Source organism: Pseudorasbora parva, chromosome 4 (assembly GCF_024679245.1).
Source record: "Pseudorasbora parva isolate DD20220531a chromosome 4, ASM2467924v1, whole genome shotgun sequence".
NCBI lineage: Eukaryota > Metazoa > Chordata > Actinopteri > Cypriniformes > Gobionidae > Pseudorasbora > Pseudorasbora parva.
This window is the reverse complement of record NC_090175.1, coordinates 3,400,360-3,424,401: the sequence shown is the minus strand read 5'-3', so window position 1 is coordinate 3,424,401 and position 24,042 is coordinate 3,400,360. Positions and strand designations below refer to the sequence as shown.

At 39.9% G+C, this 24,042-nt stretch overlaps 1 protein-coding gene across 2 annotated transcripts in view; it reads left to right on the top strand.

The window, feature by feature from the left end:
• The first annotated feature begins 2,207 nt into the window (after positions 1-2,207).
• The window catches only part of LOC137072653 (NLR family CARD domain-containing protein 3-like), a 38,939-nt gene continuing 17,104 nt past the window's right edge, over positions 2,208-24,042 (top strand). For both annotated transcript variants that reach the window (XM_067440558.1, XM_067440557.1), the window contains exons 1-3: positions 2,208-2,257; positions 14,372-14,476; positions 20,552-20,658. In XM_067440558.1, the coding sequence (XP_067296659.1) occupies positions 20,567-20,658 (92 nt within the window). In that variant the 5' untranslated portion in view covers positions 2,208-2,257; positions 14,372-14,476; positions 20,552-20,566. The remainder of the gene's footprint in view (positions 2,258-14,371; positions 14,477-20,551; positions 20,659-24,042) is intronic.

The window sequence follows — 24,042 nt, the reverse complement described above, 5'->3', positions numbered from 1 at the left end:
TCACATGAAATAGGCAAAAAATTCTTAGCAAAGAGAACAGCCACCCCTCCTCTGGTAGAGCCCATGTGAGCAAAAACCACATCACCCTCCCATTCCTTCTTCCATTCTATTTCATTATTACAGTCACTGTGTGTTTCTTGAACAAACATCACATCAATATTCTTTTGTTTGATAAGTTCAAACAACAATGCTCTTTTATGCATATCTCGGGCCCCGTTCAAGTTAAGAGAGCTCACCCTCATTGCACTCATTATAAAAAATAGTATGAGGGAACACAAACCAAACAAAAGCATAAAAAAGTACAGATTATGTGGTTTCAAAACCATCCTCAGATTGTAGTTCTAATTTCAGTTTGGTAACAAATTTCTTCAATCTATAGATTTCTTGCACTGTAAACTGTTGCCCTCCTTCACCTCTCATTAGCACTGTCACTGAGTGGATGAACTTCCTGCGGTCAGCAAAGAAGTCTTCAACTTGAACATTTTTCATATTTTTGGTCTTTTGCAGAAATAACCTTATTTTGTCAAAATTGTAATCACTGCGTCTACTTCGTCTCTCGTTGCTGTCCACTAAATCATTGTCAGAATCATCAACCGTACTGCATTCTGTATCAGAGTGTTTTTCAGACTCTATGTTCATTAGTCTGCTCACTTTGGCTGCTTCTGTACTCTTCCTAACCCTTTTCCTCTTAGTATTGGGTATTTTAAACAGTGTTTCATCACACATGTCAGTCCCCATCTCCTCCTCCAAAACAGACACCGTTTCTTTCTCCCCACTCTCTGAACTTTCCTCCACCAACTCAGTCACCATTGTGTTAGTTTTCTCCTCTGTGCTCTCCCCTACACCAACAGTAAGCACTAAAACGGCTTCCTCCCTCTCACCTCCTGTGCTTCGCCCCGCGACATTACCATCATCATCATCAGTCGCGATTACACTCGCGCTATCCCGCACTGCTTCCCTACTCGGGCCCGACTCAGAGTCTAATTCATTCTCTCTCTCAGGACATGCACGCCTAACATGCCCCTCTTGCCCACAACCAAAACATTTCATAGTATCAGATGATGCAAATACAACATAATCAAAACCATCGACTCTGAATTTAAAAGTGACGTTCAGCTCATCCATATCGCTCTTTAAGATCATATGTAACTGCCGTCTGAAACATACTACATGTTTAAGCAAAGGTGATTTACACCCCAGTGGAATCCTTTTCATTTGGGACACAATCTTTCCATGTCTAGATAATTCATTAACTAGGAGCTCATCTTTAATGAAAGGTGGGACATTAGACAGCGTTACCCTTTTTGCCGGCTGAACCAGCGGCATTACCGGTGTAAAAGTGTCCTGAATGACAACTCCGCTCTGAACTACACTGTTTACTTTCTCAATTGAATCCAGGAAAATGACCACAGCACTGTTCATTCGTGAAGCCGACATAATACTGTCGAAACCCACAGCTTCACCAACAGCCAGGCTACAATCTTCCACAGAGCAGTTCATCACAGGCGCGAGTTTTATCCCATGCCTACGAGAAAGCTGCTCAAACTTTGTTTGGCGTGGACCCGCCATTGCCGACCAGCAAACGCTGGCTGACAGCGCTCCACAACCCCAAACCCTCCTTAAGCTTTCCTAACTTAATTCCCAAGTAAACGTATAAACAGGAAACCAAAGAACAGTAAAAGAAACAATAAAGAAAGAAAAAAGAAAGAGCACACTCACTCACTGCAGCAACCTCGCTCACACGCAAACTCCGCCCACTCACTCACAGCATCCGCTCAGAGAGAGAGAGAGAAAGAGAGAGAGAGAGAGAGAGAGAGAGAGAGAGAGAGAGAGAGAGAGAGAGAGAGAGAGAGAGAGAGAGAGAGAGACATAAAGTATATGTTCATATATTAATAAGGATTAATCTCTGTCTTAGTTTGTAGTGTCTGTCATTCTGGATCCCAGCACTGCATTATCTTCCCTGTGGATTTCTCCTGGTATTAATCGAGTCCTCTATCTAGAGGAGTGCCAGCCTTTTCTTCTCATAATGTGGCTGTTTGGAAAACACTTGATGAACACTTGAAGGGACAGATGAGACACATCTTTTTAATCTCTCTATCTGGAACGAACGACCGTTCATGTTGCTTCCTCTTCCCGCAGCGTCCTTCTGTGATTGGATTTCACACCAGAAACAAAAGTGAAAGAAGAAGAAGAAGGAAAAGGGGATTCTGAAGCTTTAAACCTGTTAACACTGCATTTAACAGCTGCATATTCTGTGGTAAGTTCATAAATTAATCTTCATGTAAACATGTTGTCATATACAATTATTAGTATTTGTTTTTTTTTTTTTTTGCTTTTCTTTACTTGGGATTTTTAAATGGATCATTACATTTTTGTCATTTTTCCTCAGATCTTTGCTATATAATACCTTATAAAGATAATTATTAAAAACATCATGTATAATTGTTTTATATACATATATTTCTAGATACTGTGATGTCAAGTTAAACTGTAGTGGGTTTAACTTGTATTGCACTAAACTTTAGCTTGAGCTTTCTTGATGTTGAATTGTACTAGATTACTTTTGTTTGTCTTATAACAATAGCATATATGTTGGTGCTAAATATAACCTAAATATGTATTTTTTATAAGGTTCCAAACACCATGATTTGAAATATCTGAATATAAATTGAACAATGCTATAAAGAACATTTTTATATAAGTTTTCTTATATTAACATTATATTTCTTAAATTAACTTATATTTAAATCCCAAGTTATAATGAAATATCTGCACAATACTCTTTTTTCATTGCCCATCACCCATGTGACTTCCTCTTAGAGTATCACTTCCTCTTTGCAGATGATATGGTTTTGTCATATGATTGTCTGTCTGAGCTAAAATACACAATTGAAGTCTAACATTTAAGTAAAATCACTTATGTTTATGTAAGCAGAATTAGTACCCTGATCCCCAACAGAACTATGTGAACATGTTTTCATTAGGATACATTTGGTTGAAGATGATACTGTATTTTTTTTAAAGTTATGTGGAGGGTAATTAGATATAGAGTTTGGTGTTGCTTTACTTCAGCATAATACAATACTACGGATAAAACATTTTTAGCTGTTTTTCCAAATAAAAGGTCTGAAATATAATACCACATAGATTTGCAAAATAATAAAGTTTTGCAAAACATAAATATATAATTAATTGCAAAAAATCAATGACAGTAGTAAAATAAGCTTAATAACTTTGATCCCATTTTATCTCTGCATATATATATATATATATATATATATATATATATATATATATATATATTCCATGTTCATACCTACTAATACCATTTACCCTTTATGCTCCACTTTTCTGTGCATTTTACTTCACAGCACTTTTTTGATATCAAGAAACTGAGGGCTGGTCATGCCTCTCTCCGAGTGACATACACGTATAACCAGTGTTTGCTATAGAGTAATTGGTTAAAGTCTTTCAGGCGAATCCTGAAATAGCCAGCATCTGCTGTTTGCTTCTCTCATTGGGCACACATTAATTCTGTTGAATTTTATAAATTATATTATTGTACCCAATGGTTGCACTGTAAAAAACGGTGTTGTAAAATAACAGTAATCTACTGGCAGCTCTGGTGCCAGCCATGTACAGTTAATTTACAGCCCTCTACTGTGTATATACAGCTCTCCTTTTTACAGTTCACTGTAAACAAATGCTGTAAAAAAAACTGCCATATTTTGACAGTAAAATGCTGTTCCCGTTATCGAGGGAACTCGCACTGCGTCATCGTAGATGACACTTCAGGGAACGCCCTTGGCGTGATGCTACTGAAGCTCATTTGAAAAAGCCCAATCCTGATTGGTGTTGCGTCATGACGTAGCGAGTGACGGCATACCCGGGGGTATAAAGGGACGCCGGCACAAGCAGATTTAGCTTTCTGCTCTTCAGTGGTTGCGCTCTGTGTTCTTGTCTGTCTATTTGGTGTTTTTGTCCCGTAGGGCTTTCAATATTATTAGAACTGTGGTTAAAAAAATGGCGAGCGAGCAATTCAGACGGTGTGTGCCTCCCTGCAGGATTAGGGACTGTTGAGGCATCTTCCTCTTCCTCTGACGATTCAGAGATCCTGCCTCCACGTGCGGAAGCCCGCGAAGCGGCTTCTTCCCACAAGGTAGAGGATCCGGTGCTCAGTTCTGCAGGCCTACCAAATGGACTTGCTGAAGGAGCTCGATGAAGGGGAGGGTCCCTCTCCGGAGGATGTTACTGAGCTGAGGAAGGCAACAGATTTGTCTCTCCGCTTCACAAAGGAGGCGGCCCGTGCTATCGGCCGCTCCATGGCTGGTTTGGTGTGCGCGGAGAGGCATCTCTGGCTCCACCTGTCAGGGATCAGGGAGAGAGACAGACACTTTCTCCTTGATTCCCTGGTTTCGCCTTCTGGCCTCTTCGGCGCCGCTCTGAGCACCGTCGTCGAGAGGTTTCAGGAGGTGAACAAAAAGAGCTGTCCCCCACGGGGCGGAGCGACCGAGGTCGTTCTCCCCCCGGAGCTCTCGGGGAATCGATGTTGTGCTCCCACAGTCAAAAGGGCTCCGTGCCACATCGTTCCCTCGCGTTCGCCTGCTACTTCAGCCGCCTCTGATAAGACCTGCGGCAAAGCAGCGAATGCGTTCGCGCACCGAAAATCTACCTCGACTATTCCCTGCCGGGTATCCGCTTCAGGGGGTCAGAGGGGAGGTTCGGTTAATTCCCCAAACCAGCCTCGAGAGGCTGCTTCCCTTAACAGAATATCTCGGTGCATGGTCATGCTTTCCGAATATTTCTGTATGGGCCCTGCACACTGTAGAACGGGGCTACACAATGTTTGTTTTAAACAATGTTTGAAGCTAAATGTGACACAATAATGCTGTTTTTTTTTCCAGAGTGAGCCACAAATGGGGCCCCATATACAAAAGCAGAAATAAACCATTTTAAATAAAGATCCATGTTTAACCAAATAAATAAATAAATCATGACACTAAAGTTTAGTGAAATTAGGAAATATTTAAGAGATCGTTAATTTAGTGCATATTTTGTTCTCATGTCACAAGTAATAATATCAAGCAAAGGTTTACTGAGTTTTACACGAATCTTTAGTAGTGTGGTTTTTGGTGAAATGTACTAAAATAAATATCATCACCTGTGTACATTAGCCCACTTCTTCTCGACACCCTTTCCTGATGTTTTATAGAACAAATACTCCAAGTCGCCCTCTGTCGTTTCAAAAAATAGCACAACGGTGAGCGCGTCAAGTATAAACGCCTCGTCTGTTTGGGGAGGAGCGCGCGCAGTCAGCGGAGGCTTGCGCAGCAGAGACAGGCGAAAATATAAACAAGGCTTAAGAGGGAGCTCCTGTCCCCTCTTAAGCCTTAGAGTATGCTATACTCTGGCAATGACCTTTTCCAGCTCCGCTGCCTGAAGTTGGTTCAGAACTCAACCGCTCGACTACTCACTTGTACAAAAAAGAGAGAACATATCACCCCGGGCCTCGCTTCGCTCCACTGGCTCCCCATCTGCTTCCGCATTGATTTTAAACTGCTAGTGACAGTCTACAGTCCCTGACAAAAGTCTTGTCGCTTGTGTACAAATTGACCTAAAGTGCCGCTGAAATATATTTCGAATCATGATTTTTTTACAAGAAATGGCTCATTTTAATCCCACCAGCTTTTGTGATAATGTTTCAGTAAAAAACTAAACTTTCTAAAAGTATTCTAATATTCACAGCTTGGTAAAGCCCATTGAGTCAATTTTTGCAAAGACATAAGTGTTGTCACCTTGTCATATGAGCTTCACCGGTGACTAATAATGGATCAATTAGGTCTCAAGTGTGTATAAAAAGAACCCCAGTACACTAGACCTTCACATCAACTGCAACTAGACCTCTGCAAACATGCCTAAGATTCACCCTGAGACTAAAGTTTTGATTATCAAGAGGCTGAAGACCAGATCCACTGCTGATGTGGCAGACACCTTCAATATGTCTCAGCGTCAAGTACAGAGGATAAAAAAAAAGATTTGAAGAGACTGGAGACATTTTTGACAAGCCCAGGTCAGGCAGAACCTGCAAGACAACTGCTCGAGAGGACCGTTTGTTGGCTCGAAAATCCCAGGCCAGCCCATTTTCCACTGCAGCAGAGCTCCACGAGACCTGGTCACCTGAAGTCCCTGTGTCCACCAGAACAGTTTGTCGGATTCTGTCTCGAAATGGCCTCCATGGTCGCATCAGTGCCTGGAAGCCAGCACTAAACAAAAGACAATTGAAAAACCGTGTGGCATTTGCCAAGGCCCACAGCCTGCTAAAAGGATGGACGCTGGAAAAGTGGCAGAAGGTGGATTTTTCAGATGAATCTTCTGTTGAATTACACCACAGTCGCCGCAAATATTGCAGGAGACCTACTGGAGCCAGAATGGATCCGAGATTCACTCAGAAAACAGTGAAGTTTGGTGGCGGAAAAATCATGGTCTGGGGTTACATCCAGTATGGGGGTGTGCGAGAGATCTGAAGGGTGGAAGGCAACATCAATAGTCTAAAATACCAAGAAATCTTAGCTACCTCTTATTCCCAACCATAAAAGAGGCCAAATTCTGCAGCAGGACGGTGCTCCATCGCATACTTCCATCTCCACATCAAAGTTCCTCAAGGCGAAGAAGATCAAGATGCTCCAGGATTGGCCAGCCCAGTCACCAGACATGAACATCATTGAGCATATGTGGGGTAGGATGAAAGAGGACGCATGGAAGACAAAACCAAAGAATATTGATGAACTCTGGGAGGCATGCAAGACTGCTTTCTTAGCTATTCCTGATGACTTCATCAATAAATTGTATGAATCCTTGCCAAACCGCATGGATGCAGTCCTTCAAGCTCATGGAAGTCATACAAGATATTAAATTTGGATCTCACAGCACCACAACTTATTTTGCTGACATATTTTTGTATTTACTTTAAATTTGTTCAATTTCTGTATAGGCGACAAAACTTTTGTCTTGCCAAAATTTGACCTTTCTGTCTTGATTAAATGATAAATATTTTTTCTATGAAAATTATTTATTTCAGCGCATTAAACATCATTTGGGAGGCTTTTAGCTTTTCATATGAGCTATTTCTAACACCAATTAATTAATTAAAAGTCAGGTTAATATCAGGTATTTCTAGAAAATAGATAAGCGACAAGACTTTTGTCAGGGACTGTATAAATCCCTCCATGGTGTGGCCCCCACATATCTATCTGATCTTCTCGACCACCTCATCCCCTCCAGAGCACTACGGTCAGCTGACCTACTGCTGTTGGAAGTGCCCAGGTCCAGGCTAATAACCAAGAGGGACAGAGGCTTTGCAGTAGTAGCCCCCAGACTCTGGAAATGCCTCCCCCTCCACATCCGTGCAGTCCAGTCTCTAAACATTTTTAAGTCTCTTTTGAAAACTCACCTCTTTTCTCTAGCCTTTGATTAGTGTCTCTTTTTAAGTGCCAGTATATAGTGACCCATGGCTACTATTCAAATTTTCTTTTGCATTATTTTAACTCCTGCAGTTTTTGCCTTGTTGCCCTTTCCATTTTTTATATATTATAATTATTACTTCTTCTTTGCTTATTGCACTTAGCACTTTATTGTGAAGCACTTTGGTGTGGCTCAGCCATCTGTAAATGTGCTATAGAAATAAAATTGACTTTGACTTTGACTCCTGTCTGGATCATCTGACCGACACTAGAGGCATTTACATGGAGTACTGTAATCGGTTTAAAAGTCCAATCCGAATGAAAATGCTCCATATAAACACCTCAATCGTAATAAAAATGCCCAAACCGAATGAAATTGTAATCGGTTTGAGAGGGGTGGGATAAACCTTTTCATGAACCAATCAAAACGAAGGCTATAATGTTGAGAGGAAAGTTAATTTTTCTGAGGGGGTAAACTTTTAATTCATTAGAAATTATGAAGATAATGTTGGCATAATGACACATCCTCTCATCTGGACAGCATTTGACCCAGGCACTTTTTACTTCAACAGCACCTGACAGAAGAATGATTTTTTTCTGAGATGATTACACTTTACAATAAATAAATAGCTTTTATAAAACCATATAAGTCCTGGTGGCCGTTGAGAGTTTGCTATGGCATCTGTGAACACATTCCAGTAACTGGAGAGGACACAATCAACATTTCTGATGCACCAGACAAACTGCTCTGTGATGATTGTGATTGAAAGGCACATGTAAACCCCTGATCGGTTTAGATAACGTCTCATGTAAACAGTCCACTAAATCTTTAAATCGGAATTATTTTAATTGGAATGACAAAAAAGTGTGCATGTAAACGTGGCTACTGAGGACATCAGAGCACATAATAATGAAGTAATATTGCTTGATAAAAGCATGAATGGAAATTTAATATTTTATTATTTAAGGACTAGTTTGAAGATGTTCTAGCTGTATTAAATACTAATAATTAGCTTATTACTTAGCTTAATAATTAGCACATACTTTGCCTTATGTGAGTATAATTTTAATTCTCTCTCTCTCTCTCTCTCTCTCTCTCTCTCTCTCTCTCTCTCTCTCTCTCTCTCTCTCTCTCTCTCTCTCTCTCTCTGTGCGCATGCGCGACTGGTGCGAGTGAGTGAAGGGTGCGTGTGAGAGTGTTTGGTGAGTGCTATGATCTTTGCTCCTTTTTCTTTCTTTTCTGTCTCTTGTTGTCAGTAAGATAGGTTTGGGTTAGTGATAAGGGGGGAGTAGAAAGGTTTCGGCGGCCAGATTTTATTTCTCTGGCCGCTGCGGCTTTCGTTTCTGTGTAGTCATGGCGTTAGAACAGCTGACGCGTCGTCATGGCATTAAAGTTCCCCTCGGGGTGGAGTGCTCCGTTGAGGAGTGTAGCCTCGCAGTTGGAGAAGTTGTTGGATGTAGTTGTATAAAATCTGCATCAAGAATGAATAGTGCGATTGTACTGTTTTTGGAGTCGATTGAGAAAGTAAATCAAGTTGTAGAACAAGGGATTGTGGTAAAAGGGGAACACATTGGAGTGTTTCCGCTGGTAAATCCAGCGAAAAAAGTCGTGATTTCAAATGTCCCCCCGTTCATTAGCAATGAGGTTCTAGAACGCGAATTATCAAGACATGGGCAAATAGTTTCAGCAATTAAAAAAATACCACTTGGCTGTAAATCCCCGTTTTTGAAGCATGTTGTCTCTTTTCGTAGACAGCTTTTCATGATTCTGAAGGGGGATGTAGAAGAACTAAATTTGGCTTTAAAGTTTAAAGTGGAGAGTTTTGAATATGTGATTTTTGCCACAACTGAGACCATGAAGTGTTTTAGGTGTGGAGAGACAGGACATCAAGTGCGGTTTTGTCCAAAGCATAATAATGCGGACCAAAATGAGGTTAATAATCAGAATGAGCAGGTCACAAACGATGTTGAGCCCATTTTAAGTACACAGAAGTCTAGTGAAACTGTAATGGTGGAAAAGGATAAAAATACTGATGTTAATGAGAAGAGTATTGATACTGATTCAAAGACATTGGAGAGGGATTTGATGAAAGAAGTGATTGAAGCCACGGCATACGAGGGCAGTGTAATGATGGAGGATGAGGATATGGTTTTTAAAGTTCCTGTAGTGAAGAGGAAATCAAAACAGAATGAAAGAGGGACAAAATCAAAAAAACAAGTAATGAGTAGTCAAGGATTAGAAAAGGGAGGAGGGGATAATAGCACAGAGGATTCATCAGATGATTCCTCCTCTGATGCTTCTTCTCTGGCTGGCTTTGGTGAAGCGGAGTGGTCAGCTGGTGTGGGGCTTTTGAGTGAGAGGCAGGAGCCAAGCGGGTATACTCTGGAGAAGGTTCAGCGTTTCTTGAACATAACAAAGGGCAAACGAAATGTGGTAATAGATGATTTTTTTCCTGATCGAAAACTCTTTATGGAATCAGCACGGGCGTTGATGAGTGAAAGAGGGGATGGAGGGCTAACAAGTCAAGAGTTTCATAGATTGAAAAAGTTGGTACAAAAGTTGCGTGCAGAAAAGTTGTGATTAAAATTGTGAGTGAAAATTCAAGTTGATGTATTCTTTTTTTTTCTTTTTTTTTTTTTTTTGATTTTTATGATTAGTTTGTTTTTTATATTTTTTATGATTGACTTGAAGTTTGCTACACTAAATGTAAATGGAGCAAGGGATGTTAAGAAAAGGAGTCAATTTTTCCAGTTAATGAAATTGAAAGGTATAGATTTAATGTTCGCCCAAGAAACCCATAGTAATGATTTAAATGAAGTGGATTGGAAAAGGGAATGGGAGGGGGTGGCTATCCTGAGTCATAAGAATAGTACAAGTGCTGGTGTTGGAGTTTTTTTTGCAAAAAATTTCTTGCCAATCTCATATGAGGTGGAAGAAGTAGTGAAAGGAAGACTTTTAAAAGTTACAGCTAAATTTGATGCTGCAACCTTTGTTTTAGTAAATGTGTATGCTCCAGTTATGGCAATAGAGAGAATGCTGTTTTTAGAGACACTTTCAAATACAATACAAAATTGTGATCCTGAACATTACCTCCTGGTTGCAGGAGATTTTAATTGCACGATTAATGATATAGATCGAAATCATCTGGAGCCGCATACAGCTTCTAGGTTGTCCTTGAGTCGTTTGATTGAAACCAATGATTTAGTAGATGTGTGGAGAAATATGAATGGTAATACTAGACAATATACATGGTTACAAATAAGGGAGGGTGGGCTCTCAATGGCAAGGTTGGATCGCCTGTATGTTAAACATCAATTGCAAGTGGTAAAATCATGTTGTATTAATCCTGTGTGTTTCTCTGATCATTCCATGGTGATTTCAAGTGTGTTTATACGGTTTCTAAAAGTCAAAAGTGCCTACTGGATTTTTAATAGTGCTTTGTTACAAGATGTGCATTTTAAGGAGTGTTTAGAGTTTTTCTGGAAGGAATGGAGAAGTAAAAAGACAAGTTTTTCAAGTGTACAGCAATGGTGGGATTTGGGGAAGAAGCAAATACAGCAATTATGTGTGCAATACAACTTCAATGTCACCCGAAAAATGGTTAAAAAAATGAAAGCTCTGGAAGATGATATTGTAGAGCTTAAAAAAGATACTGTTTTGACCGGGAACCAAGTGAATGCTTTAATTGGAAAAAAAGCAGAATTAAAGGATCTGTTGGGTAGTAAAGCACAGGGGGCATTGATCAGATCTCGTTTTCAGAATTTATCTGAAATGGATGCTCCATCCAAGTTCTTTTTCAGCCTAGAGAAGAAAAATGGCCAAAGTAGAACCATTCACTGTCTTCGGGCAAACAATGGGCAAGAGCTCACTGAAACAGCTGATGTGCGCAGGAGGGCTGCTGAGTTCTATAAAGATTTATTCAAATGTGAGTATGCAGAAGATCATGAGCTGTTGCAGGAGTTTCTCGGAGGCCTACCCCAAGTGCAGGAGGAGGCAAAAAGAGAGTTGGTGAGCCAACTATCTCTGAGAGAACTACATGCAGCCTTAACGAGCATGGAGAATGGTCGGGCTCCGGGGTTAGATGGTCTAACCGTTGATTTCTATAAAGCTTTCTGGGATCTGTTGGGCAATGACTTGTTGGAAGTTTTCTGTGACAGCATTGCTAGAGGGCAGCTGCCTCTAAGCTGCAGGAGGGCAGTGTTGACCCTTTTACCCAAGAAAGGAGATCTAAAAGAAATCAAAAACTGGAGACCTGTTTCCCTGCTCTGTGTGGATTTTAAGATTTTATCGAAAACTTTGGCCAGTAGGTTGAGAAAAGTGATGGAGCAAATCATACATGCGGATCAGTCTTACTGTGTGCCGGGCAGATCCATTCTAGACAATATTGGACTAATTAGAGATATTTTTGAGGTGGCTAACATCACTGGTGAAAATTTTGGATTGATCTCGTTAGACCAAGAGAAGGCGTTCGACCGAATTGAGCACCAATATTTATGGAATGTGCTTGAGGGTTTTGGGTTTCCGCAAAATTTTATAGAAATGATAAGAGTATTGTATGGTGACATTGAAAGTGTAGTAAAGGTCAACGGTGGCTTAAGTGCCCCCTTGAAGGTTAGAAGGGGCATTCGGCAAGGTTGTTCAATGTCAGGAATGTTGTACTCAATTGCAATTGAACCTTGTCTATGTAAATTGAGAGAGTGTTTAGAAGGAGTTTCTTTGTCCAGAGAACAAACGTTTTTTTTATCCGCTTACGCAGATGATGTAATGGTGGGGGTTAAAGGAGACACTGATGTGGAAAAGGTTAAAGGGGTAGTAGAAATGTATGGTAAAGTGTCTTCAGCGAAAGTGAATTGGTCCAAATGTGCGGCCTTAGAGGTAGGTAGGTGGACTCAAGGAAGGCCAAGTTTGCCAGGTGGATTGTCATGGGCTACTGATGGGGTAAAATACTTGGGAGTTTTTTTAGGGAAGGAACATTTTGTTATGAAAAATTGGGAAAGGGTTATAGAGACGGTTGAAGGAAAATTAAAAAAGTGGAAGTGGCTATTGCCGCGAATGTCTTATAGGGGGCGCATCCTGATTATTAATAATTTGGTAGCAGCTACCTTATGGCATCGTTTGGCAGTACTTGAGCCACCTACAGGTCTTTTATCAAGAGTTCAGGCTTTGATTGTTGATTTTTTTTGGAATAGGATGCACTGGGTTCCACAATGTGTTTTATATTTAACAAGGGATGAGGGCGGGCAGGGTTTGCTGCATCTGGAAAGTCGCAAAACAGCTTTTAGATTACAGTTTATTCAAAAAATGTTATACGGTCAAAGCAATGTATGGAAAGCAGGAATAAATCTTATTCTGGAAAAAGTAGGAGGTTTGGGATTGAGTAAGAATCTGTTTTGGATTAAATGTGAAGCGGGAGACATGAAAAGTCTTCCGTTATACTACCGCAGTGTTCTAAAGGCCTGGTCATTGGTAAAAACTGTAAGGACTGTGTCTATGCCATCACTTCATTGGCTACTTGAAGAACCTTTAATTAAAGGTGCAAGGCTGGATGTTACTGGTGAGACAATGCCGGGAATGACAAACATTCTAATAGCAGCAAAAATGACTACTTTGCGACAACTGTTAGGAGTTGCTGGAAATGGTTTTGAAAATGTGGGGGCGGTGGCGCAATGTCTGGGTCTCAAATCACAGAGGATAGTGGAGCTTTTTTTGGACAAAATAAAAGAGAAGATGAATGATGAAGACATTCTTTTACTCAGGAACTATTCTAGTGGACTATTTACACCTGAGGAAAGTGACATTTTTCCAAGCATGGACATTTTACCAACTTTTACGGAAGAGGAAGATTCTCATCAGCTACTTGCGGTTAAAAGTTTTAAAGGGTTGGATTTTTGTGATATTAATGGAAAAAAGTTGTATGAGGTATGTGTTAAAGTACTAAACAAAGAAAAATTGAAAGTGCGGGTAGAAACACCATGGGTTGCTCATTTTGGGGTTGAAAAGAATCATAGACCTGTGTGGAGAACTATGTACAAGCCACCGTTGACCAAACCGGAAGGGGATTTGCAGTGGAGGATACTGCACGGAATTGTTGCTGTAAATGCATTTGTTAGCATTATTAATCCGGCAGTTGATAGTAAATGTCCTTTTTGTGACCAAAGGGAAACCATTTTTCACTGTTTTGTACACTGTGACAGGCTGAAAAGTTTATTCATGAGTCTTAATTTCATGTTTGTGGATTTTAAAGTAATTTTTTCAAAGGTTGGTTTTATTTTTGGGTTTAGGTTTGGAAAGAAAAAGAGAAAGAAATGACAACTTATTCACTTTATAATTGGAAAAGCGAAAATGGCTATTTATCTGACAAGAAAAGAAAGTATAGAGGGTGAAAGTGGTCGGGATGTTGTACAAGTGTTTAAGAGTTTAATTAAAGTGAGAATCAACTTTGATTTTTTGTTTTATAAAAATATGAAGGATATTAAAGAATTTGAAAATATATGGGATTATAAAGAAATGCTATGCTGTGTTAAAGATGGAAAATTAACTTTTGCTAGATGTCTTGAGTGAAGTGTATGGTTGTTAACTGTTTTTTAATTGGTTCAAAATAAAGTGTTATAAAATCTCAAAATCTCTCTCTCTCTCTCTCTCTCTCTCTCTCTCTCTCTCTCCTCCTCTCTCTCTCTCTCTCTCTCTCTCTCTCTCTCTCTCTCTCTCTCTCTCTCTCTCTCTCTCTCTCTCTCTCTCTCTCTCTCTCTCTCTCTCTCTCTCTCTCTCTCTCTCTCTCTCTCTCTCTCTCTCTCTCTCTCTCTCTCTCTCTCTCTCTCTCTCTCTCTCTCTCTCTCTCTCTCTCTCTCTCTCTCTCTCTCTCTCTCTCTCTCTCTCTCTCTCTCTCTCTGTGTGTGTGTGTGTGAGTGAGTGAGGAGTTATAAACCGAAAAGTGAAAGAGAGAAGCTGCACCATTCGGAGGCTTTGATTCTGTCAGCATTTGGATTTCATTTGAAAAACCGCTGCATATTTTGTGGTAAGTTCAGAAATTAATCTTCACTTAACTATTAAATCATATAAAGTGAGCTGAAATTTGGTTGAGTTTCTTATTTTTTAAAAGTTTAACAGTTCTGAGCAAAAAGGCGGAAAAGATGACGATGCATATACTTTAATTCTTATAGAATTAAGTTACCATGCTAAAACTACTAAAACACTACATCTGTTTTACATTTTATTGTGGATGAAAACAACCATACCACAACTACTGAGCTGTTCATTTTACAAAATATCAGTTGTTGAGACAGCAGTTTTATTTCCTCAATAATTGGTTCATCGTTTTCAGTGCAGTTGTGCATTGATTCAGATATTTGCATTTCCCTGAACTTGATCTGTAATTTTACAACAATTACATGTTTTGTACCAGGGTTATATTAGAGAACATAATTAGAGTGCACAGCCTATATATGAGTATATTTGATGTATGTCCCACCCAGCAAAAACTCGTTAAAAAGACAACATTGCCAGACGTTTAAACAATGTTAAAATTTGGAAGAAAAGTGAAAGGTGAAAAGACGTCTATACAAGGACGTCCCACTTACGTCTAAATCTGGTTGTAAAGTGGAAGTTAAAAATACATCTTTTTCAGTTCAATATTATATTCACGGTTGAAATTAGACCTGAAAAAGGTCTATAGGTTTTATATTTAAAATTCATAATTAATGTCAAAATAAGACAATACACAAGAGTACACAAAAGATGTGTTTATTGACACATCAAAAACACTTTCCCAATTACATAAGCCTGCATTTGATCAAACATACTGTAAAAACAATAATATTGTGAAATATTACTACAAATTAAAGAAAGTTGTTGCGCTCAACAGTTGGAAAGATTTTATTTTCTTTCAGGTGCGTAGAGCCAGAGAAGGGTAGACTTTAGCAAAGCAGAAGAGATGGCTGCCCGCCATAACATTTATTGTATCAATTGCATAGTACAATAAAGTGCAAAGTGCATTTGAGTTGATTTGTGCAATAAAGTGCAAAGTGCATTTGAGTTGATTTGTGCAATAAAGTGCAAAGTGCATTTGCGTTGATTTGTGCAATAAAGTGCAGGTGAGTTAAAGACAGAGGAGCATGAGCAAACGTTTCAGCAGGTTGCTATCCTCAGTGCTCAAAATGCAACAATCACCCATTTTCTAGAAGGACAAGCAATTAAAAACCACCAGGTAAATCAATTATCACAATCATCAATTAACACCAATCACAATCAAGTGTCACAGCAAAAGAGTCTGAAAGGCAATGAACAGCACAGTCTACATGAAATATACATTCAAAGAAATGAAAACAAACATTACATGTAGATTACAAGAAACAATAAAGTTCAAGTTCTTCATTTATGCCATCAGGAAATAAAGATTTGAGTCCAAAATGCCTCCCTTTGCAGCAATTTCTTGTCTCTATCTCTGCCTCTTCTCTGAGGTAAAATCCTCTCGATGCCCAGGAACTTCATGTCTGACAAAGATTGTTTAGCAAGATTGAAGTGACGGTAGATGGGATACGTATCCTCCGTCTACGAATTGCACTAGTATGTTCAATCATCCTAGTGCATAAAGCACGTTTTGTTTTACCAACATATAGCAGAGAACATGGACAAATGATAATGTAAATCACATACTCTTGCAAGTTATCAATTGTTTGATCTTATATGTTTTTTGTTTACACGGATGTACAAATGATTAACATTTAACATATTTTGTGCAAGAAGTACACCTTTAGAATGGAAAATTAACCTGGGCATCAACTAGGGTGGTCGGAGAAGAAACATTAGTGTCTGCATGAACAAGCTTATCCCTCAGACTAGAACTCCTAAAAGAAACAAAGAGTGCTGGATCATTAAATTCATTCAATAACTGAGGGTCACTTTGAATGATATTGTAAGGTCTGTTAGCCCAAGGACGGAATCTAACGGCCTGGTCGAAGGACTTCTGCGTGTCCCAGCCGGCATTTTAACGTTACCATGGTTGAATCAGCGTTGGATTACCTTTGGATTTTGCAAATTGGATCAATGTTAATATTGTGACTTTGTTTCACAGTTGATTTCGCGACATGGTTTCACCATCTTATGGTTGAATTAATGTTCCCATTAAGCAAAGTTATGTCCAAAAGACGTCTTTTCAACATCTTTGCCACTAGAGGCAGACGTTGAAAAGACGTCCACTGAGGAGCCAGAATGAAAGTTTTTATGACGTCTGTTTTCTCAATCTCAATCTTATTTATTTATAAAACACTTTAAAAATAACAAAGTTAGCCAAAGTGCTGTACATTGGCAATACACAAAATAATTTACATAACACACATTAAAACTATTCAAGGTAACCATATCAAAAATTAAACTTAACCAGATGTTTAACGCAATAAAAAGGCAGTCACAATAAAAGTCATCTTAAACTTTGTTAAAGGCCAAAGAAAAAAAAATGTGTTTTAAGGAGAGATTTAAAAACTAGAAGTGAGTCAACCCCCTTGATGTGAAGTGGCAACTCATTCCATAATTTGGGGCCAGCGACTGAAAAAGCACGGTCACCTCTTAGCTTTCTCTTTGTCTTAGGGACATTGAGCATGGATTGATTTGCCGATCTAAGGGAGTGGGACGGGGCATGAGGCTGAAGAAGGTCAGACAGATACCGTGGAGCCAGACCATTCAGGCTCTTAAAAACAAATAAAAGAACGGGGGTAACGTGTTCGTATCTTCGGGACCCAGTTAACAGACAAGCTGCAGCATTTTGCACTAACTGTAGGCGAGACAGTGAGAGTTTTGGACGTGATCTGCACATCTGATATAGACGCTCATGGACCTCAAGGTTAAACAGTTCAAATCTGCTCATTGTGGACATATGTTCTATTTGTAATTGCAAAGCAACTCAGACAGTGTGTGTTTGTCCAAAAATCATGAAAATAAAAGAAACTTCACTCACACCTTAAGACACTTTAGACAACTTATCATCTGTAATTCACACATTTTTGGATCGTGAGAGAAACCAGACCTGAAGGAAAGACTCTCTGGATCAGGATTCAATCCAGGATCTTCTTGCTGTGAGGAGCCAGTGTTTCCCACTGAGACACTGTGCTGCCCTTAATCACAGATATAAGACACACTTTGACTATTTCTGTCAGAGTCAGACGTCTACAGAAGCTCTTACTGAGAATTACCAGAGGTTTAGATGTTGAGGATTTATGGGTCATTTAAAGTCACCATTGTGGAGGGAAGCGTTTGCGTTAGTTGGGCTCTTAGTCCCCGTACATGTGTGTTATTGTTTCATAGGCTGCTGTAACTGTGTGTGTGAGAAACACAATAGTGCCGGCTGATACTTTGATCGTTTTTAAGTTAAAACGATACTCATTTGACGAAGCTATTCATTTTGTAAAAATATAAGTTACATATTTACAGTCCCTGACAAAAGTCTTGTCGCTTATCTATTTTCTAGAAATACCTGATATTAACCTGACTTTTTAAGTCAGAAATTAATTCATTGGTGTTAGAAATAGCTCATATGAAAAGCTAAAACCCTCCCAAATGATGTTTAATGCACTGAAATAAATAATTTTCACAGAAAAAATATTTATCATTTAATCAAGACAGAAAGGTCAAATTTTGGCAAGACAAAAGTTTTGTCGCCTATACAGAAATTGAACAAATTTACTGCAAATACAAAAATATGTCAGCAAATTAAGTTGTGGTGCTGTGAGATCCAAATTTAATATCTTGTATGACTTCCATGAGCTTGAAGGACTGCATCCATGCGGTTTGGCAAGGATTCATACAATTTATTGATGAAGTCATCAGGAATAGCTAAGAAAGCAGTCTTGCATGCCTCCCAGAGTTCATCAATATTCTTTGGTTTCGTCTTCCATGCGTCCTCTTTCATCCTACCCCACATATGCTCAATGATGTTCATGTCTGGTGACTGGGCTGGCCAATCCTGGAGCATCTTGATCTTCTTCGCCTTGAGGAACTTTGATGTGGAGATGGAAGTATGCGATGGAGCACCGTCCTGCTGCAGAATTTGGCCTCTTTTATGGTTGGGAATATAAGAGGTAGCTAAGATTTCTTGGTATTTTAGACTATTGATGTTGCCTTCCACCCTGCAGATCTCTCGCACACCCCCATACTGGATGTAACCCCAGACCATGATTTTTCCGCCACCAAACTTCACTGTTTTCTGGGTGAATCTCGGATCCATTCGGGCACCAGTAAGTCTCCTGCAATATTTGCGGCGACTGTGGTGTAATTCAACAGAAGATTCATCTGAAAAATCCACCTTCTGCCACTTTTCCAGCATCCTCCTCTTGAGCAGTTGTCTTGCGGGGTCTGCCCGACCTGGGCTTGTCAAAAACGTCTCCAGTCTCTTCAAATCTTTTTTTATCCTCTGTACTTGACGCTGAGACATATTGAAGGTGTCTGCCACATCAGCAGTGGATCTGGTCTTCAGCCTCTTGATAATCAAAACTTTAGTCTCAGGGTGAATCTTAGGCATGTTTGCAGAGGTCTAGTTGCAGTTGATGTGAAGGTCTAGTGTACTGGGGTTCTTTTTATACACACTTGAGACCTAATTGATCCATTATTAGTCACAGGTGAAGCTCATATGACAAGGTGACAACACTTATGTCTTGATTGACTTTGAAAAATTGACTCAATGGGCTTTACCAAGCTTTAAATATTAGAATACTTTTTGAAAGTTTAGTTTTTCACTGAAACATTATCACAAAAGCTGGTGGGATTAAAATGAGCCATTTCTTGTAAAACAAATCTTGATTAGAAATATATTTCAGCGGCACTTTAGGTCAATTTGTACACAAGCGACAAGACTTTTGTCAGGGACTGTATATTTTTGAGAACTGAAGTATGGTGTATCCTATGATGTTTTTGCCTTTTTGTAATTCAGATTAGGCTACATCACAGTCACTGCGTAACGTTAGCCTACATTGTGACTAACGTTATATAAACATGCAATATCGGTGATGAAAAAAGACAAGTCTAAAATGTAGACTGAATGACACTTTAAGCAGAACATCTCAAATGGAGATTGCTAAAAATTGCAGGTTACTTGTTTATTGGTGTTTTCAGATCGTCCGTGAGCGAGAGAGCTCGCGTGCATATGGTTGCCAGATTGGACATGTTTAGGTAAAAACCGGAGTGTATAAGGGTTTCTTTTCACAGAATAGCTCTGTTTGGGGGATTTAATTACTGAAATCTTGCAACTGCACTGAAATCTCGCCCACTGATGTTCTGAAAGATGTTTTTGTTTAAAGTGTCATTCAGTCGGTCTGTGTTCTGTCAGGACGGTCAGGACTCACGAGCCGCTTCACTGAACTGCTGTGAGCTGCTGAAATAAGCCAATCAGAGCAGAGCTCAACATTAATATTCATGACTCTTCCAAATAAGGCAAAAACAGAGCATTACATCCTAGGGACAATCTATAGGGTTGTAAATGGACCTGTAAAACTGGATCAAATTTCTGCCATTAAATAAGCCACATACCCTCTATGTAGATATCAGAGAACAATTTAACATATTGTTTCAAATCATTCTAGGGCACCTTTAATTCATCATAAAAACTTAAATATTATGTATAATATTGTTACCATTTTTTTTTTTTTTTTTTAAGTAGATACTGTGTAATGAAGTTGTGTTGTTAAATTACAAAATTAATGTAATTGTTGTATTACTGGGGTTAAATGAGTAAATTAAAGGAAATTGCTTTGCATTGATAAAGTCATCCAAACCACATTTATAATGGGTTATAATGGGTAACTTAGTAAGCGATTACATTTCCAAAGTAACCTTCCTAACACTGAATGTGTGTGAGATTCAACACATTCTTTCTGTTGTGTGACTGTGGAATTTCTTTGAATTGTCATGAATTTAATTCCACTTCCTGCCATTGCAATTCAAATTCCAATTCAACTTCCTGTGGGGCGGAGTCAATTCAATTCAAACTCCAATTCATGAATTGAATGAAGGCCAATTCTGAAATTCAGAATTTTGCACAAGCCTGCACTACACAAATGTACCGTAACTTTTTAATAAATGGTCTAAAATCAGTCTCTCTACACAGAACACTGCCTTTAAAATGAGTTCTTCATCTGCTGGATCCAGCAACAATCAACCCACGAGCAATCGCCCCTCCTCATCCAGTGATGAACCCGAGACATCTGACCCCAGGTAATAACATTAGCCATTTTGCATTTGTTAGATGTTTTTGATCCACATTGAGTCACAGCTCATTCCTGAAGCCTGCAGTTGGTGAGTGACTGATATTACATTCACAGAGATGACATAGGAAGGGGATTTATTATAATATTACCTCCTCTTAATCTGCATGTTTCCACCCACGGCGCTGACAGACTGTTCTCTTTTTACCATTAGGGATGCACAAAATATCGACAAAATATCGTTATCAGATGATAAATGATTATTTTTGATGTTATCGTTATCGGTCCGATAAGAACATTTGACCATTCATTGCCCCTCATGCTGTGCGCTATGCTCCAGTTCATGGGGTCCTCCATATGAATTTATCCTGACAGGAAGATTTACAGAAACTCCTACAAACTCCTCATGCGACACTACTAAAATTATTGATTTCAGACATACAAGATTCAGAATCAAGATTGACATTTATTTTGGCCAGACAGAACTTAAATAACGTAATTAAACACAAATCCATGGAACACAACTGCCAGCATATAATATGCATACAAAGTGTATAAATAGTTTCAAAGAGTCATGATATCTGGCACACTACATACCGTGTGTATGAGTGAGTGAGTGAGTGAGTGTGTGTGTGTGTGTGTGTGTGTGTGTGTGTGCCACTAGGACACGAACACAACATGTCATGTGGTCTCTGGCTGCAGAATGGTCCCCAATGGCAGCTCTGCTACCCTTCCTTAAATACTCAGACCAGAACAAAGGGTTGTAAATATTTGCAAACACAACGCCTGGCTTAAGGGGAGAGTCAGGGCAACGTCCTCACTATTTCTGTGAGATCTCTTCAGATTAGTACGTTTTATTGCTTTATTGCAGGGCTTTGGAACTCAGCCTTAGTCTTAGAAGTAAAACCAGTTCTTACTCACACACACACACGCACACACACACACGCACAAACACATACATATATATATATAAATAGGTTAAACAATGGTTAACATGAATAATATTATTTTAAACTAAAAGTCCAGTTATAGCTTACATAAGCTACCATACTTTCTGCATAACTTATATTAGACTCCAGGTAGAAAGAAAAGTGTGTTTTTTCACTGAGCACATTCTCTGCAGTCCGAGCGCGACACACTGAAGCTCACTCTCGCTCATATCTGAGATAAATCATTAACACCATCACCGCTTTCAGTCCATGTGTTTTATTACAGCGCCCTTAATTATTAGGCGCCACGTAGGATTTATATCAAACTTCGCTTATCAATAACACACGTGCATATTCACCTATACATTACTCGCATATACATGTATACTATTGGATGTTCAAAATACATATATGAAATACACGTGCACACTAATATGAAATCCATACTGTGGTGTGGCAAGCAGCGATGCTAATGAGTACCAGCTGCGCGACACACCGGTCTCGTTTCGCGGCCAAGGGACGGGAGTATAAAAGGAGGAGCGAAGGCAGCGGAAGACGAGAAAGGACCAGGCCTGGATTTATGTTATGTTTTGTTATGTGTTTGTGGGCAGTCGTTCGTGAGGGGCTGCCCATGTTTTATTGTGTGGGTATTTGCGTGCAGTCGTCCAAGAGGGGCTGCCCACGGTTTTACTTTTGTTTTGTTTATTTATTTTGAAATAAAGTTTGTTGAACGGTCGCCGGTTCCCGCCTCCTTCCTTCCATGAACTTTATTACATTGGTGCCGAACCCCGGGAGGAAGGAGGGACGCGCTGTCGGAGAGCCCTCACTGCTGAGGGGGATCGCGGTGCTGAGGAGTTCGGGCAGCGCGGATGAGGAAAGGCTGCCTGCGAGTGACTGCCCGAGGCGGTGGTGCTGGAGCGAGTGAAGACCGGTGGGACGGAGAGCTCGTTGCCGTGCCCCTGGGTCGAGGTGGGGTGGCGGCCGTCCTGGAGGGAGCGGAGGAGTTGCCGTGGGCTGCCAGGGGGCGGAGGAGGATCGGACCGTCCACCGGCCGTCCAGCACCATCGCATAGCACCGCAAGGAAGAGCCTCTCGGCTGGTGAGGACCGAGCGGCAGTGTGTCGGGGAACTGTTTTATTTTGTATGTATGCACGTTTTATGGATGTGTATGCGCGCTTCGAGTTTATATGTATGTGCGAGTGTTTATAGGTGTATAAGCATGGAAGTTTATATGTGTATGCGAGTGTTTATAGGTGTATGCGTGCGTCAAGTTTATATGTATATGCAAGTAATTCACAAGTGTGTATGCATTCATTACTAACATTATATGTATTGGTATGGATTTCATATTAGTGTGCACGTGTATTTCATATATGTATTTTGAAGATCCAATAGTATACATGTATATGTGAGTAATGTATAGGTGTATATGCACGTGTGTTATATATGTATTGATAAGCGAAGTTTGATATAAATCCTACGTGGCGCCTCATACTAAATACATAACAATCGGCTAAAATGAATACAAAGGTTACTTTTCTGAAAAGAGCGCCCCTGAGTCTGTGTTCTTCACACTGTTCGCCTGAACCGCGCCACAGCTAGGCACACACACACACAAAATACCGGCAGTTAAAAAGGGAACGTGCATCTCTTAAAGGGGCCGCACTATATTCCAGCTCTTAAAGGGGCAGCACTATATTCCAGCTCTTAAAGGGGCCGCACTATATTCCAGCTCTTAAAGGGGCCGCACTATATTCCAGCTCTTAAAGGGGCCGCACTATATTCCTGCTCTTAAAGGGGCCACACTTTATTCCTGCTCTTAAAGGGGCCACACTATATTCCTACTCGTGGAATATGGACCTTCTCCAGGTATGGTGTGGTTCTGGTGCGCTCTCAGGTCCGCATGACAGCTTTTTCATTACCAATTTTTCATACGAGCTGTGCTCTGTTCTGAACTAAACTGCCAGTGTAAAAACTCCCTTTATTTATATTCTTAAATGAGAGAAATTACAGCTTATTCTGAATTTGTAAGATTAGGCTTAAGAGACATGAACTAGTTCTTTGAAAAACATCTGTGACCTTTGATACATTAGAAACCATTCAAAATATCCTGCTGGGCAATGTCCTTGCAATCACCCAGAGCACCTTAGCTGCTTAGCAACACCTTATAAACCACACTGGAACATTAGCAACCACATAGCAATGCCTTAAAAACCATTCAAAACATCCTAGCTGGTGCCTAGCAACACCCTAGAAACAACTCAGGAACATTGGCCTCCACTGAGAACATCTTGGCAACTGTTTGGCAGTGTCCCGCCAGACAATCAGAACACCTTTAAAAACCAGCAGGCAACCCAGAACACCTTAGGGAGCTGCCTAGCAACACCCTAGAATGTGTCCAGGGTCTTTAACGTCAATGATACATCTGTAACCAATAAAGAGCACCAAATATGAGTAAAACAAGTG